Source organism: Rana temporaria, chromosome 2 (assembly GCF_905171775.1).
Source record: "Rana temporaria chromosome 2, aRanTem1.1, whole genome shotgun sequence".
In the NCBI taxonomy this organism is placed as follows: domain Eukaryota; kingdom Metazoa; phylum Chordata; class Amphibia; order Anura; family Ranidae; genus Rana; species Rana temporaria.
In genome coordinates this window covers 232433604-232451422 of record NC_053490.1, presented here as the reverse complement: position 1 = coordinate 232451422, position 17819 = coordinate 232433604, and the positions used below count along the sequence as shown (strand labels likewise).

General features: G+C 38.6%; 1 protein-coding gene across 1 annotated transcript in view; it reads right to left on the bottom strand.

Annotated features, from left to right (window-relative positions):
• LOC120926558 (zona pellucida-like domain-containing protein 1) overlaps positions 1–17541 on the bottom strand; it is a 70077-nt gene extending 52536 nt beyond the window's left edge. The window contains exons 1-3 of the mRNA XM_040336625.1: positions 17437–17541; positions 9280–9394; positions 5449–5672 (exon numbers count right to left, since the gene is read on the bottom strand). Of these exons, the coding sequence (XP_040192559.1) occupies positions 5449–5672; positions 9280–9394; positions 17437–17439 (342 nt within the window). The 5' untranslated portion in view covers positions 17440–17541. The remainder of the gene's footprint in view (positions 1–5448; positions 5673–9279; positions 9395–17436) is intronic.
• Between the last annotated feature and the right edge of the window lie 278 nt (positions 17542–17819).

Below are 17819 nucleotides of genomic sequence, written 5' to 3'. Positions count from 1 at the left end.
TGCGGCCTACCAGGACCCTGTGAGCCATTGCTATCCCTGCATGGGTGAACTTACACCGCTGTGCAACATTAGAAGATCATCTTCTGTCCCTTCTGTTGGTGATCAGGGGACTGCGCTGCAGGCACCAACCTGGACTGCTGTGTTGACATTGGACTGACATACCGTATCTATACTTTCACTGGCTGGTTTGCAGACCATGCATTGCTTCCTGTGTGTGTCGAATACCCTTATGATCTGGTGAGCAGGCTCAAGCCCAAATCCCCTTCTCTTTAGCAACACATAGCAAATAGACGCTGCATGCAGATATAACCCAGATTGCAAAGGAACTTACTATTTCTGCTACACCCACTACTTGCTGACTGCATGAATCTTTCCCCTCATCCTGTCTGAGGATTTTTCCTTTTGCTCCAATGTGCCAGCAAAATCTGTGTTCAGACCTGACACTTGAAATACACTTATTCCATTATCTGAAGGGTTTAAGCTGGCCCAAATAGTGCTTAACCTCTTTTCCATGTAGAGTTCTCTGCAGTCAAGCCTCTCTCAAGTCATAGCCTCCCCACCATTGAATTCTCTGGGCACATTCAATTCAGCTTCTACCATTCTTTGCATATTCAAGTGTTATTATTTATTACTGTTTGCCATTCTGAAAATACCCAACTGCCGTGTGTCCCACCTAACCAACAGTGGGTGCTGTCCCAGGGTCTGGCTGACTGACACCTCTAAACCAATTGTTTGTCTTAGTCAATACAGAAGTCTGCTGTGTTTAGTTTACATTGAGTCTGCGGTTCATTTAAAAGGGTATACATATTTTCAGAACCTAGAGTGTCAAGGGCTGGAAAGCACAAGAGGACAAGCAATATCGAAAGGCCCTTATGGCCTTTACCATTACCATAAAAATCCAATTATGGTAAATCAATTTTTTTTAATTGGATTTTCCCTGCATATAATTGGCTAGTTGAAGTAAATAAAGTTTTTCTTTAAAGTCTACCTTGTAAGAAAAAGCAAATACTGCACATTACTTGAGCCCTCCCTTAATTTTTTTGCCATAAAGCGAATACATTTGGAACATGTAACTGTTGATTCATACATCAACTTAGTAACAACAGAATGAAGATGCGTATGGCCAAGAAAAATCTTGGTGGCATTCGAAGCCACAGGAAGCCATCAACCAAACCATATTGTCTAGTTATTCTGTGAACCCTGAACTTGGCAGTGTACCTTGTTGAAGTCTTTGACTGTTTTCAAGCTAATAAATTGTCCAAACAAATGCATGGGGAGCTGAGGACTGCCAAAAATATTTTAAACACTAAAGCTCTGGAAGATTTACCCCCCCCCCCCTTCCGTACCAGGCAATTTTTTGCGATAGGGCACTGAGTTAACTGACAATTGATGTGACACTGTACCCAAATAAATTTTATGTATTTTTTTTTGCTCACAAATAGTTTTCTGCTGGTGGTATTTGATCATGTCTGTGGTTTTAATTTTTTGCGCTAAAAATAAAAAAAACTTTTTTTTTTTTTTTTTAGGGCTGTTACTGATTAAAATTTTCGTGTTCGATTAATTGTTTTTTTTTTTTAAATCGATAAATTGACTAATTTCGATTAATTATAACGCACATACAGATCCAACTACTTTTGGCTGATCTCCTTGCAGGCTGATTCCCAGTACAGTTACCAAACACTGGAAAAATGGATACAAAAAACACACACAGGCTGCGCTCGATGGGGATAGCATTAAAACTTTCATAGTCTTCAAGTAGGTAACAAAATAAATATTGCACTGGAGATAAAATCAATGTAGCTACATAAACTGTAAAAATGGTGCGAGTAATACCAAACGGTAGCAAAAGCAGTCATAAAAACATGTAGCTAAGTATGATACTAGTAAAAAAATGTGTACAACGATACCACTGCTGAATGCAGATGGGGAGGGGTTAACATCAGTCCGTCAGCATGTAGATGTCCCGTGAAGGGAACTATCTCAACTCCCAGTGGATGGCTGTAGAATCCCAGGTTGATAGACGGAAGTTATAGAGGGAAGTGTAACAGCCCTTGCGTGTGGCAGATAGCATGGTCCCACAGGCATGCAGATATGAAGGCACAGCAAAGGAGCTCTTCAGATGGACACGGCAAGCCCCGCCGGTGTCTGTGATGTCACCAGATCTCCAACGGAACTCCCTGAAGACCCGAAAGCCGCGGAAGAGGGGAGTACCGTTCAAAACAATTTTGATCAATCAAAAAAATTAACGATTAATCGGGGAATTAATAGTTGATTTCCACAGCCCTATTTTTTTCTTTACCCTCTGCTATAAAACGCATCCAATAAAAAAAATTTAAAAAATCATATTTCTTCATCAATTTAGGCCAATATGTATTCTGCCGTACTCTTCAACATCTACATCCGCCCGCTCCTCATCAGCAAACAGGACCTGCGCTACCACTCCTATGCGGACGACACGCAGCTTTACCTTCGAATCACCAACAAAAAAGACCAATTTCATGAACTTGGAAAGTGCCTCACACTGATCGACAATTGGATGACTGAAAGCTCCCTCAAACTCAACGGATCCAAAACAGAACTACTCACCCTTCACGCAAATAGGAAATCCATTTCTAGGACCACAGGGACACCACCTACCATCCTCGGACAAACCATCGCGCCAAGCAATAAAGCCAAAAGTCTGAGTCATCTTTGACTCAGACATGACGATGGATGCACAAATAGGATCAGTCGTCGGCGGTTCTCATCATCTGCTCCGCATGCTACGTAGACTCATCCCCTTCATCCCGGAAGAGGACAGAGCAGTAGTGGTTGGAACTATCATCAACTCACGACTAGACTACGCAAATTCCCTCTATTTAGGACTACCAAAATATCAGATTTCACGTCTACAAGTCATCCAGAACACGGCAGCCAGACTGGTAACAGGTAAAAAGCCGTGGGAATCGGTCTCCCCGGTCTTGAGGTCCCTCCACTGGCTGCCCGTACAAAACCGGGTGACATTCAAGACACTCTGCCTCACCCACAAATGTATACAGGGGAATGCTCCCCAATACTTAAGTGAGAAAATAAAACCCTACGTCACCAAGCGCGTGCTCTGGTCAACCAACCAAAACCTTCTCCAAATTCCTAAATCCCGCTACAAATCAAAGGGAGAACGCAGATTTTTGGTCTAAGGACCTCGGCTCTGGAATGCTCTACCCACTACCATCCGCTTGAAGGAAAACCATCAGGCCTTTAGGAAAAAAACTAAAGACCCACCTTTTCTGAAGGACCGGTACGACTCTGGATGTCAAGCGCCTTGAGGCGATTAAGTTCGCATTTGTTGCGCTATACAAGTTACTCACTCACTATCCTCAAATGAGTGTAAGACCATTGGAGTGGTGTAGTTTGGATATTTTCGTGTGGAAATTCCCTCAGTGTTTGTGGTTTTCTACGGCTATTTTCCTCAAGCTTTCCTGCAACCTGTAATGATATCCACCTAGGATTTTTGATGAATTAAATGTTCCTGGATATAGTCCTGAAGAGACGGCTATACCCCAAAAAGAGTAGACGTATCAGGACCAAGCATTTTGTGAAATATTTTAATATATTTTATGATTTTGTGATATTTTTAATCATTTTGTATCAATAAAATTGTAGATCTTATGTTGTTGAATATCTACCTGGTGGTCATCCTCAAACCCCCTTCCTTTTTTCTTTTGCTGCAAAGTTTTTTGGGGGTGATGACCCCCCAGGTTATTGTAGTGGTTTGATTTTCTGTTGTATGTCCCCCACATTAGATATAGATATGTGTATATGTGTGTGCCTGCCAATTTTTTTTTATTTTCAACAATTACAAGCCCAGTGTATGGGAAAACTAAAAGGATGCAGGCTACAGAAGTGGGGACAGAATAATTTACAACTAGGCTACGCTGACAAACTAAATTCGTTTTTGGTATGGAGAGGCCTGCAGAACATTATAAGCTATGGGAAAGCATGACAAAATAAAGTGCAAAAGTTGCACTGCTCCAGATGAAATGTGAGATCTCTCCTGCAATATCAATTACTGGGTACCAGCCTTGGTCTGCAACCAGAGCATAGAGGGGAAAAAAAGGAGTGGCACGTTTCACATACCTGTGCTTAGTCATTGCAATGACTAAGCACAGGTGTGTAACACATTTGCTGAAACCACAGGAGACGTGTCCTCGTTTTTAATGGATTTGAAATGAAGCTAAAAAAAATATGCTGGTCAGTTGCGCCACTTCCTTTTTTCCTCTAGCTATGGGAAATCATGCCCACACATTGCAGAGAGCCATCAGTTGGCTAATGTGTTTTATTCCATGTTGGATAACTGCCCATTTACTTCCTCTACTAACTACAGCTAAGAAATCTTCAATCATTCCCAAGTTTGAAGACCATGTGAAAGTCTTGCTAATCAGTTGGCACCCCTTCACCAAATCACTGGAGTAGTGTAAAGTCCCCTTCTGTTTCAAATACAACCTAATCCTTCTTGTTAAGAAACCCATCATCACAGGATGAAATTAATATAGGCCTGTTACCCTAATGTCTGTAGTCATGAAGCACATTGAGAGACTTGTGTAGACCATCTAAAGGACATCACAGGCCCACTGATTGTTTATCTGTAGTTCGCTTATAGAGCAAATAGGTTGATGTTCAACACGATCACTCCAGCACAAAAGGGCAGGAATGCTTGAGATAATTGACCTAATATGGACACGCAGACATAGTTGGTTAATGTCTTTACCTAATATATGTGGGGTTGGGAACGCCTTGCCTGCAGTGGATTGGTAGCCACTGGCAACTTTCAGGTTCAGCCAAACATGAGTTCAGACCGAACGAAGGCAACATCACTAGTGCCTTTACCTAAGAGATGAGATCTTGCTACATCCTGCAGTATTCTTATACTGTACATGCGCAAGATAAAGTGTATTATTTAATTTGCATCATATTATGCATGTGCAGTGCAGCCCTAAACTTTGCAATATTTCAGGGAAAAGCTTTTTATTTTTAAAACAGATTAATCTAATATTGAACAACACATGTGCGAGATGTGCTCTGTTTTGCAAATGCATTTTGAAAATGGTGGCATGGGAGCAGGGACACTAACTGCACAGAGGCAACCTGAAAAGAGAACCACAAGAAAGGCAGCATTGACATAGACAAGTGTACCTGTTAATATTCACTCTAGTACTCCATTACAGATTATCGACATTTTCTTGCAGAGGGGGCATCCTTTTTAAGCAAACCAGCTTATTCTGTGTTGGCCTTATTCCTATGAATCTTAGAGCTCATTTATTTTTAAAATAAGTAAATGAACAACTTGAAGATTACAAAGAATGTTTTGCTTCAAATACTGCTTACAGTGTTCTAGTAAATTTCTACTTTAAAACATGCAGTAATGCTAATATTCCTATGAAATGTTCTGAAGGTAAATTTGAGGCTTACCTGAAATGCACTGCCACAGGTTGAACTGTCATTGATTGAAAAAACAAATTTCAGTAAAGGAACTGAGCTGGATGATGTATCAACTTTTCCTTGGCAAGCCATGTTAGAAAAAATATCATTCATATAAAGCTGAGTTTCATTATAGCCAGAGAAGTACACAGGGCACAGGTAAATAGAAAGTTCAATTTGCTGTGCCCCACATGTCACAAAGATGTCATTAAAATCTGCAAGAAAAATGTAAATCAAATGGTAAAACAAGTGTTAATTTATGAAAAAAAGGCTATGAAAAACATGATTTTAGAAATAATAAATAAGCAGATTGCACAGTAAGGTTGTTTATGCATATGATGTGAGCTTGATGTGACCCAGGATTTCTGGCCCCTTTTGTTTACATTGCAGAGGTGCAGGTAAGCTGTAAGTAGCAAAGAGAGTATCAGCTAGGCTGCACTGTCAGAGTAGCTAGTTCATGGGTCAGACATCACTCATTGTAATTAATGTGGATCTAAAACACTGCACTGCATGGGAGGGGGTACATATATCTGGGGGGGGGTCAAAATATATTAAATAAGTCTTCTAGTATTTGATAAGTTCGTCCCTCCACATACTCCCACCACAGGATTTGGTAATTAGGCATTTGTCTCCAACATTAGGACACGATGCCTTACTAGGGGGGTGAAGGGAATTGGCATCCCCACTTACAAGGTACCTTCCCAACGTTGAGGGCATGCGGCCATGGGAAGGGGCAAGTTTGCTGGCTATGGGTCTCTTATATATTCTACTGGAATTACATACTTTGTAAAAAAGACAAACTCAAAAATGGCATAGTGTTCAAGATTTCTGTGCTGAGCGCATCACAGACAGCTCACAGGCTCTGGTTTTAATTAAGAGCCAGTGGGAAGGGCTTCTGATTTGTGTATATGGTGACAGTCAGTTAGAAAGTTGATATTTTCCCCCAGAGTAATAACCCAGCTAAAGGGTTGCTTGGAGGTGGGGGGGGGGGGTTTTAATGGGGTCAAGGGCCTCATGCCACATCCTGTCCCCTAAAAGATGAGTGAATCTGTAAGGGGACCTATCAAACTTGGAAACACATTTAAAATTAGATATCCAGATCCCTACGTGAATACAGTACATGGAACATTGTATTATTTATTAAATCTTTCACAAAAATAGGAAATAAGTTCCGAGCCATAGAAAGTATTTTATTGAAAAAAAACAATACATGTGCCCCAATGTAAATCCAACAACAATCATGTCACCCAGTGATGTGGATTTACATAAACCATGATGAGCAATGCCTGACAGCATAGACCTGTCACCACCATAATGATGCCCCAATACTTGGTTTCCTGGCAGCTTGTTTACTGCTTCCAAAAGGAGCTGCCAGTAATCGGTCATTTAGAGGCAGCAGTATAATGGACTTCCAGCTACGAAACTCACCAAATCTGTCCAGTTTGTTCACCAAACTGCATACAAGCTGGGTTGTGGTCAAATTCATGTTCGACCTGAAACTAAAGCTCATCCCCTTTGCAGACCATTGCTTAAATTACACTTGAATTAGATTTAAACCCTGTTGCTAAAATCACATATAAGCTTTAATGTGTTTTCCATCTTTTCACACATGCAGCTTTTGTAAAGTAATACCTGGTAGCCCTGGCTCTGGAACTTTCTGTTTGGAGGTGACAACTATCTAAGTGTGCCCCAGTGTTGTCATTGTATTCTGTGTGCCTCTGGTAGACACTAAAACCAGCCATGGTGACACACTTTGCATGATCTACCGTTGCCACTATCATGAAGTTGGCCCTGAGCTATAGTGTGCACTTGACGCTGGAGCAAGTGTATGTAGATGAAAAAGGTTGGAGGATATCAGCCTCACTGACATTGAATCCAGTAAGGATTTAGACCTACGTCAAGCTTTGTCATTAGTCTGGTATATGAGTTTATTTTTTAATTTGATCTTTTTGCCTCCAGTACTGTACAAGTCTTTCCATTTATTTGACCTGTACATCGTCTTTGTCTTTTTACCATTGTTGCTCATCTTATTTCTGGAATCTTATCAGCCTCCTTCTAAACATGAATACCTCTCTTCACATCTGTGTCTACCTCCTACATCTCGACTGTGTCTCCATCACTTCTATTCCTTACCATTTGTACCCAGTTTTTTAACCTACGCACCAATAGTCTACATTGTTTTCAGTAGTTTTTTGTACTCACTCATGCATCTCCTGAGTGGTCGTTTAATATCCACGTGTGTATAAATAAATCTGAGAAAGAAAGGAGAACCACCTATGCTCAGACCGAAGTAGCAATCAGTCCCCAATAATATAAGACAAAACAGACAATGTGTCAATGGGACTGAGCAAGAAATGCAATAAATGTATAAAAATGTCAACATTTTATTTTGATTTGATGTACATAAAAATCACACATGAACATTTCCACAGACAATTGGAAATATAAATTTTATTTTACCCGTGTACATTACAAGTGCCAACCTAGATGGTAGATCATTATCTTATTTACAGAAGCTGTAATCCCTATGCATTTCATTCCCCAACATCCACTTCGTCAGGAGACAAAGTTGTTTTATGTGTACAAACAGTGGTTAAATGACAACATAGAAAACAAGGCCAGATTACAGCTTCTGTAAATACAATAATGATCTACCATCTAGGTTGGCACCTGGAATGTCAATGCATACAATTGTATTTTTATAAAAAAAGTGTTTTTTTTTTTGTTTTGTTTTTACACATTTTATGTATTTCTTACTCCACCACAAATTGCTCTGTTCTGTCTGGTAGAAATAAATCTGGCCACCCAATATATATTTTTTCAGTCTTTAGTATCAATCTCACACAGTCTCAAAACCAATATTTATGACTAGATTTAAATCATAAACTTAAAAAAAGCCCAAATATGATTTTAACAACTGATGCTTAATATATTATATTAATTTTACCCACCCCTGTACCTCTATATTGTAAAATAAGAGAAAATGCAGGGAGGTCGACAAGTATTTCTGAGCACTGTAAAAACACACAAAAACAAGTGCACCCATGCATGGTTGTGACCTGATCTGATCTCTTTTTCCAAAGACATTAGAAGTGAAATTTGTGCCAAGTGCCCATCTGTTACAAAAGTTGTAATGCAGCCCCTGGTGATTAGATTGCCATTGATTTATGACAGGAAAAGGCCAGCAGTAGGATTGAGAATCTGTGGTAGGAGGACAGAGCACAGAACCCAGGTGGGAAAGTCTGTCTGGTGTCTCCTATAATTACAATTTTAGTCTGGTTTGCAGTGACTGTTTAACCTCCTCAATACTAGTAATTTCATTAATTTTCATAAGATTGTGGCAAAAAATAAGATCAATTTGAGATGTCTAGAATCCAAAATTATTTCTTTCTATGTATGTATATAGTGGCCTAGCAAAACACCAGAGCGCAGGAGATTGTTTTATTTATTTTTTCTTATGAGAATATATGACACAAAGCCACTTCCAAAAGTAGTACTTATCAATTTCTCAAACCCAGTCATTCTTGGCAATAAAAAATATTTTTCTTTAAAAATGTCTGCTGTTCTAGTCAATTGTAGCTAATTCCAACAGCCTAGCTATTCCACTGAAGCAGTGAGTTAGTTTACTGAACTCAGCTGAATGAACAGGGACAATAAAAGTCATATTTTACAGAGTTTGAACAGCAGCTGATCCAAATAATAGCTAAACATAAAATATAAAAGGTGCATTAACTCTTAACTGCCAGCACCACCATTGACCATGAGAAACAGGTGTTGACAAACATTTCACACTTAAGTACAAAAATATACTAATAACCATACCTGGTGCCCTAAATGTACCATTGCAACTGATTAAATCAAGACATTGATATTCACGAGTAAGGTGAAGTAGCACAATATAAAAGAGTGTCTGTTTCGGTCCCTTTGATGGAAAAACCTTAAATAAAATAAATAAATAAATCAGCAATATGTACAAAACATTTCTTTGCTTTTTAATGTTTATCACAAAAAACTTGAAAGAAATTTTTTTAATCATCCTGATGAGAATGAATACAATATTTCTAAATAAATAATTAACTTGATAATAAATAAACTGCATTATCATTTCTCACAATATGCAGGCAAGGCAAAAAACGTCAATACTGCAAAACATTGTAATACCCCTACTTTTCTGTGTTCTGATGATTTATTAGTAAAGAGAGTTGAGCTGATTTACTAAATGAGCCGAGAATCTTTATTCAATAGATTTGTAATCTTCTCTCTCATTGGTTGGCGGTTCGTACCATGCTAATTTTGGACCTGCCCTTCTTGGATGGAACAGTCACATACCTGTTGTTTAGGGATACTCTGCCATATTGTATCACACTTTTGCTGGCCAAACGACCACTCACTCAAGTATTCCCTGCCTAAGACTTGATATCCGGAATAAATGTCCAGTGCAGTTGCATTTTAACCACTTTACTGCATTCAGTTACTAGTGTGCAATGAAACATTTAGAAAGGGGGTTTTAGCTTGTAAATGGTTAGATCATTGCAATGATCACAGCTTTTACTTTATTCTCTATCAATTAGGAATTCTATTTTTCTAAGTAAGAATTCACTATTCCTTTACCAAATCAACCCCAATTTTAATGTTGAACTATTTTGATTCATCATTATTATAAGAAATATATACATTTGCTTTACAGTATTCGAATTGCAGTTGACATACCTTTTAAGAATTTTAACCCCTTCGTGTCTAAGGGTAAAACAAATCGAAATACCTAAGCCCAATTTTGACTTGTGTTAGTAAAACTGCACATATGGTCACAACTTCTTTATGCATCCAGGTGGATTATACCCTGTTTTGTTTAGGATGAATTGGGCTTTCATGTGATGGTAAATGCTAATGGATGTTTCCTGATGATTTTTTTTTATTATTTTTTTTTTGATTATGAAAGAAAAAACTGGTCCAAAATAGTAAAAAAAAAACTGTACATTTCTTGCTACTTCCATAATATACAACCAACTAGCAACCCAATTTTTTTTCCTGCTCCCGCCAATCACAGCAATACCACATATGTGTGTGTATGTTCTTGTTTGTACCTGTAGTACAGCCCAGAAACAATAGTGCACACTGACACTAATTGACACTGATACTAATTTAAAAAAATCCTGTCTAAAAAAACATGTGAAATCGCATCTCAAATCGGTGGCATTTGCCGGCAATTGTTGGCAATGACACCGTCCTAAACGGTGTGACGCCGCATCTGCAGCGCTGCACCGATTTAAAAAAGTTGTTCTTGTACTACTTTTTGCAATTTCGGGCCGTGATTTACATTGACATCTGTGCAGAAACCTGCACAGATGTCTCTTAAATTGCGGCCGAATTCGGGACTGCCAGCGGGAGTGAAGCCGTGCGAGTTCAGCTGAACTCGCACGGCTTCACTCCCGCAGCCCAGTGTGAACCAGGGCTTAGGGTTAATATGTTATAACAGTTTATACTTAATGTATGAATTTTTAGTAAGTTTGCTTCGATTAAGTCTCTTTTCTTTGTACACAGCGTAAAAAAAAGCATCTGTTAATTTTTTTATTGTTCCCTGTATCTCTCATTAGGGAGATTTCATCTCGCTTCCTGTTGCTCGTGATTATGTTTTAACCAGGACAGGACATGAAGGGATATCTACAAAAGAGGTACACAAAGAAAAAAAACTGTTGGATTTCTTTACTGTTTGTGTAATTTGATTTTTTTTACCACGCTTCTATACAGTAAAACCTTGAATTGCGAGCATAATTTGTTCCAGAAACATGTTTGTAATCCAAAGCACTTGTATATCAAAGCATTTTTTTACAGGGTATAAAAGAGAAGAGGCACTTCTAAGTGTAGCAATAAGTTGCTAAATGTTGTACCTTCATTAAATGTAACCATATTGCTACACTTTGAGGCTACTCTCTTCTTTTTTATTCTTGGTTGTGACACAACGCTACTCTTATAACAAGACATCGCGTCTGTATCAAAGCAAAATGTATTAAAACATTTTGCTTGTCTTGCAAAATGCTCTCAAACCAAGTTACTCTCAAACCAAGGTTTTACTGTACTATAAAAAGTATTTTATTGCTGCTGTTTGGCTGCTAGATTACTGTTGGATTACTGTCATCTTCAAATGCATTTCACATGGCTTGTGAAGATTCAAAACAGCCTTAATAAATCAGTTGTAATACAACAGTAATGGTGCAATTTATATTATGTGGTTAAAAGAACTTTATTATCCGTTTACCAAGGAAGAGAGACAGGTAGGCTGTACCCTCCCCCACAGAGCATTATTGTTGTGGCAAGGTACCCCCTATCTAAAGGCCCCCTAAAAGCACAGTATTGGAGAAGGTTGGTTTGTATTAGAAACCAGAACCGTATGTATGCCCTGGTTCAAACTGGTGTGTTTTGACATGGGATTTGACATGTCAAATCAGCAGCATTTGCCGACTATGGCACCGACCTAATCAGTGTGACGCCGCATCTGCAGCGCTGCACCGATTTCAAAAAGTAGTTTCATTACAGAAACCTGCTCAGTTGTCTCTGTAATCGCGGCCAAAATCGGGACTGACAAGCGGGAGTGAAATCGCACGCTTTCATTCCTGCAGCCCAGTGTGAACCTGGGCTAAAACAAATGTTAAGTCACTATGAATAGAACCAGCCTCACATTCAGCTGTAAAAGATTAATCAGTTTAACAATTTGACAGGAAATTTTTTACATCTTAAAGTTGGTGAGATTTTCCAGAAAATCTGTTCAGTTAATGTGCATGGTCTGAAACTAAGAACCTTTTATTAATATGTTCCCAGCTTTTTTTTTTAAATTGTACCTTCAATTTATTTATTTCTGATTAGTCAAATTTTCCAGCAATTTTCATACTTCTCCATTCAATTCTGAACCATATTTATCAGTGTACAGCTCCATTTATATTGCCAGTACCAAACATTGTGCTTGCTGCATTCTGCTAGATTTTTAGAGTTAAAGTAATTTGTAAAATAAGGTGTGAATCCAGCAATCTGTAATATATTTTATCATATCATACAGTAATGCTTCCCAGTGACATGAAAGTAATGAAAATGTTATATCCTGCCATTTGCTCTAAGTGAGTAAATAGTTATCATTAACAGGCTTTCTATGAATGCTGTCATGCTTATGAGTCACATAATGAAAAAAACGATTTTCCATGACAACTATTAATCTTTTTACAAGTTTTAATGAAGACATTTTGCAGTTGATTTTTTTTTAGCTATTGGAGAAACATTTTACAGTGACCTATCATGTTTTACCTATTCTTTTCTGAAAAAAAGAAACACGGAATTTTATTGGTCCCTTTGAACATTTATACAATTTTTTTTTACATTAATGAGCCCCATAGCATAGAAAATGATGGCATGTTACTGATGCAGAGGCCATGGTGTGGGCAAGTACAGCAGGGTGTTGTGAGAGCTGAGAAAGAGACAGACGCAAAAATGCCAGGATAGCAGCACTGCCAGAGTGAGCCAAGAGGCAGAGGGAAGCCTTTATATTGCTGTATAACAGTAAGAGGGTAATGTTGAACACCCCCGCAAGGGTCACCTTTTTGTTTTCACTTTTTTTAAATAATTTTTTCATTTTAAATAAACTTGGTCCAGCAAACGCACTGAAAAGCACTACACCTCAATGACCCCCCTGCAATTTCACTATATATATATATATATATATATATTAACCACTTCCTTACCGCGTCATTGTGAAATGACGGCGGCAGGAACCCCTCCTCGATCCAGGAGGACGTCATATGACGTCCTGGGCTTTCCGGGTGGATATCTGAATGATGCCTGCAGCGAGAGGCATCATTCAGATATCCTTCTCTCCTGCCGGCGATTCTGCATAACGTAAGAATGATCATAGCGGCGATTCCACCGCAAAATCGTTCTTACAGGCGGCGGGAGGGGACATCCCCCCCTCCCGCCGCCATCCGGTGCTTCTCCGGGCTCTCCCGTGCCATCGGGGGCCCGGAGAACGAATCGTCCGGCGCTGGCAGGAAGCATAGAGATGACTGGTGACCAGATGGTCACCAGTCATCTCTATGACCGTCGGAGGACCCGGGCGCGATGTGATGACGTCACGCCCGGGTCCCCGTAAGTAAACAAAGCCGCAATTGCGGCTGCTAAGCAACCACAAGCATGAGATCAGTGAATTTTTTTTCACCGATTTCATGCTTTCCAGCCTGGAGGAGAGATGTGGGGTCTTATTGACCCTGCATCTCTCCATAAAGAGTACCTGTCACACACATTCCTATTACAAGGGATGTTTACATTCCTTGTAATTAGTGTTGAGCAGAATATGCCATATTCGATTTCGCGATATATCTCGAATATATATTCGAATATTCGAGATATATTCGCTAAATTCGAATATTCGTGATATTTTATCGAAATTAAATGATTGCGATTTTTCGCTATTGCGAATGCGAAAATAATTGCGATTTTTTTGATAACTGCGGTAGGAGCACTCTGATTGGCTCAGAATATTCGTGATATTTTATCGAAATATCGCAACATGCGAATGCGATATTTATTGCGCAATTTCGAGAAATGCTGGAGGAGCGCTCTGATTGGCTCAAAATATTCGTGATATTTTATCGAAATATCGCAACATGCGAATGCGATATTTATTGCGCAATTTCGACAAATGCTGTAGGAGCACTCTGATTGGCTCAGAATATTCGTGATATTTTACAATACAAAATAATTGCGAATATTCGGCAAATGCGGAAGGAGCACTCTGATTGGCTCAGAATATTCGTGATATTTTACAATACAAAATAAAAAGTGTTTTGCATTGGTGGTGATTCTTTACTCTATCCATCTGTCACAGCCGTTTGTCAATCAAACACCTTAAAGATTGAACACGTTCATGCTGCATGCTTTGGACTTTTTTTCACTTCACATATCAAAGACATTTTTATGAAAGATTATTTTTCTATTATTGGGACTATATTTCTTTATATATTTGTTTCACTGTGTATTTCACAAGTTATTTGCGCTTGCTTATTTTATAATTTGCCCACATGTCTTGTCACTAGACATATTTTTTATTCTTGTAGAGCGACTCCATTTTCTGTCTTGTATTAATTTATGTTGTATAACATTTTTGAGTTGCTGCTGTATTCTCCCCTTTTTTAAGGTATGCGCAATTTTTTCCTTCTTACAAAAAATAATAATATCAAACATACAAATATTCATAACATACACATACACAAAGCCCCCCCCTTTTGCATCAGAGACAATCAGAGTTCTCCTACCACAGTTATCGAAAATTCGCAATCATTTTCGCATTCGCAATAGCGAAAAATCGCAATTTTTTTTTTTTTCAATTTGGCAACATAAAAGGATCGCCTCAGCTTAGCTACTCGGCCCAGGGTCTCTAATCATACCAGCAATGCTTTTAGACGTCGATAGGATGTGATCTGTTTTAAAAATCAAATTGAAAAAATGCGAATATTCGTAATTGCGAATATTCACCGCGAAATTCGAAATATATCGCGATTTCTCGAATATGCTATATTCGAGTCGAATATTCGCAATGCGAATATTCGTGAGCAACACTACTTGTAATAGGAATAAAAGTGATAATAAAAAAAAAAAAGTAAAAAAAAAAAGTGTAAAAAAAATAAATAAATATGTAAAAAAAAAAAAAAAGAAATAAAACATTTTTTTTAACGCCCCTGTCCCCAGTAGCTCGCGCGCAGAAGCGAACGCACACGCAAGTCCCGCCGACATATGTAAACACTGTTATAACCACATATGTGAGGTATCGCCGCGTGCGTTAGAGTGCGAGCAACAATTATAGCACTAGATCTCCTCTGTAAATCTAAACTGGTAACCTGTAAAAAAATTCAAAGCGTTGCCTATGGAGATTTTTAAGTACCGAAGTTTGGCGCCATTCCATGAGTGTGCGCAATTTTAAAGCGTGACATGTTAGGTATCTATTTACTCGGTGTAACATCATCATTCATATTTTACAAAAAAATTGGGCTAACTTTACTGTTTTGTTATTTTTTTTAATTCATGAAACAATTTTTTTTCCAAAAAAAAGGCGTTTGAAAAATTATTGCGCAAATGGCGTGCAAGATAAAACGTTTCAATGACCGTCGTTTTATTTCCTAGGGTGTCTGCTAAAAAAACATATATAATGTTTGGGGGTTCTGTGTAATTTTCTAGCAAAAAAATATGATTTGTACATGTAGGAGAGAAGTGCCAGAATAGGCCTGGTATGGATGGGTGTATAACTGCCCTGTATGGAAGTGGTTAAAATCACACACACAGTGCAGGAAAAAAAAGGCAAAAGGCTTGAAGGAAAAGTTAGTTCATGGCAAAAAAGTACAAAGGCTGGGGAAGACTGTGTATTGTGGAGTAAACCAAGGCAACCAATCAGACTTTCAGCTACAGTAGTCAGATTGGCAGATTAGAAAATGCTGAAAATGTAATTGGTTGCTATATAGCATTTTAATGTATCCATTGTGCTGTGCATCCTTTGATAATGGTTTGATTGAAAAAAAAAATAAGATGGATATACAGATACACGATATTGTCAAAGGTATTGGGACTATTGCCTTTACACGCAAAAGAACTTTAATGGCGTCCTAGTCCGTAGGGTTCAATATTGAGTTGGCCCACCCTTTGCAGCTATAACAACTTTAACTTTAACTCTTCTGGAAAGGCTGTCCACAAGGTTTGGGAGTGTGTCTATGGGAATGTTTTACCATTCTTCTACAAGCATCATTTTAAGGTCAGGCACTGATGTTGGATAAGAAGGCTTGGCTCGCAATGTCTGCTCTTATTCATCCCAAAGGTGTTCTATTGGGTTGAGGTCAGGTCAGGTCAGGTGCACAAAGCAAGGTCCGTTAAGACATGGATGAGCGAGTTTGAGGTGGAGGAACTTGAATGGCCTGCACAGAGTCCTGACCTCAACCTGATAGAACACCTTTAGGATGAATTGGAATGGAGACTGCCAGCCAGGCCTTCTGGTCCAACATCAGTGTCTGGCCTCACAAATGAACATCTGGAAGAATGGTCAAACATTCCCATAGACACTCCTAAACCTTGTGGACAGAGAAGTGTAAGCTCGTATAGCCGCAATGGGTGGGCCAACTCACTATTGAACCCTACATACCAAGACTTGGATGCCATTAAAGTTCATTTGTGTGTAAAGGCAAGCATCCCAGTGTTTTTGACAATATAGTGTAGGTAGATGTTTATGGTTTTTAAAATGGCAAATGGGCTGGAATATTCAAATGTTATAGGTAAAAACATTAACAACCATTGAACACAGCAACTGTACTTTGTCGTTCTAAATAGTCAAAAGCTGAAATCATATTTACTGCTATGAATTACTTCACTTTGTACCAGGGCTTTTTTTCAGGGGGAACTTGGGGGAACTCAGTTCCACCACCTCTGGCTCAGATCCTTTGGTGCCTGCTCACCACAATCACTTGTAAACACAGAAGTCTGGTTTCTGTGTTTACAAGTTACAGCTATGCACTCTGTGTGTAGCCCCCTGAACTCTACACTCTGTATGTAATGCAATCCAGGTATTTAATGCCCCTTTAAGACCCTTCTACTGTTTGTGAAATTTGAATGGGGTCGTGGGTTGAGTTCCTGCACCTATTTTCTGAGAAAAAAAGCTCTGCTTTGTACTATATCCTTGCTCTGGACCCTACCTGAATAAAGCAAGTGTATTAATATAATCATGTACAGTATATAGAGCTTAAATCATGAACTGCCAACATTATGGGTTCTATTTATCAATGTTTTTACGCAGGATTCTCAGAAAGTTTACCCAAGAATCATATATTTTTCTTATTAAATCCGACGTGAAGCTAGGGTGAAAACATTGATAAAAAGACCTCTGTAGGCAATATATCAATTAAACATATTGCATTCTCCTTGCTAGTCTATTCTGTTCAAAACAGGGAATAAAACACTTACCATAGCTGTAGAAAAAGCAGAAAATTCTTGTGGTCTGTGGATGTGTCAAAATAAAAATCATCTGTGCTCTGAAACTCCTTATATATTTATATATTCTGTATATATATGAGCACCTAATATATGTTATGTTAATTTTCTGACACCAATACCTACTGTACTTTACAGTTCTTTTGTTATAAGAACTAACATATTTCAGTCATAGATATGCAAGAACAAAGCAATTGTGTAGAGTAACAATGTATGTGTCAAAAATGACAGTCATGTCAATTGCTTAAATAATTGCAAAGTATACATGCACTTCCTGACCCTGTAATTTGATAAAAAGGAGTCATCAGACCTAGGGGTTCCCTGCATTAAGAGTTCAAACAGACAGGATGCAACAA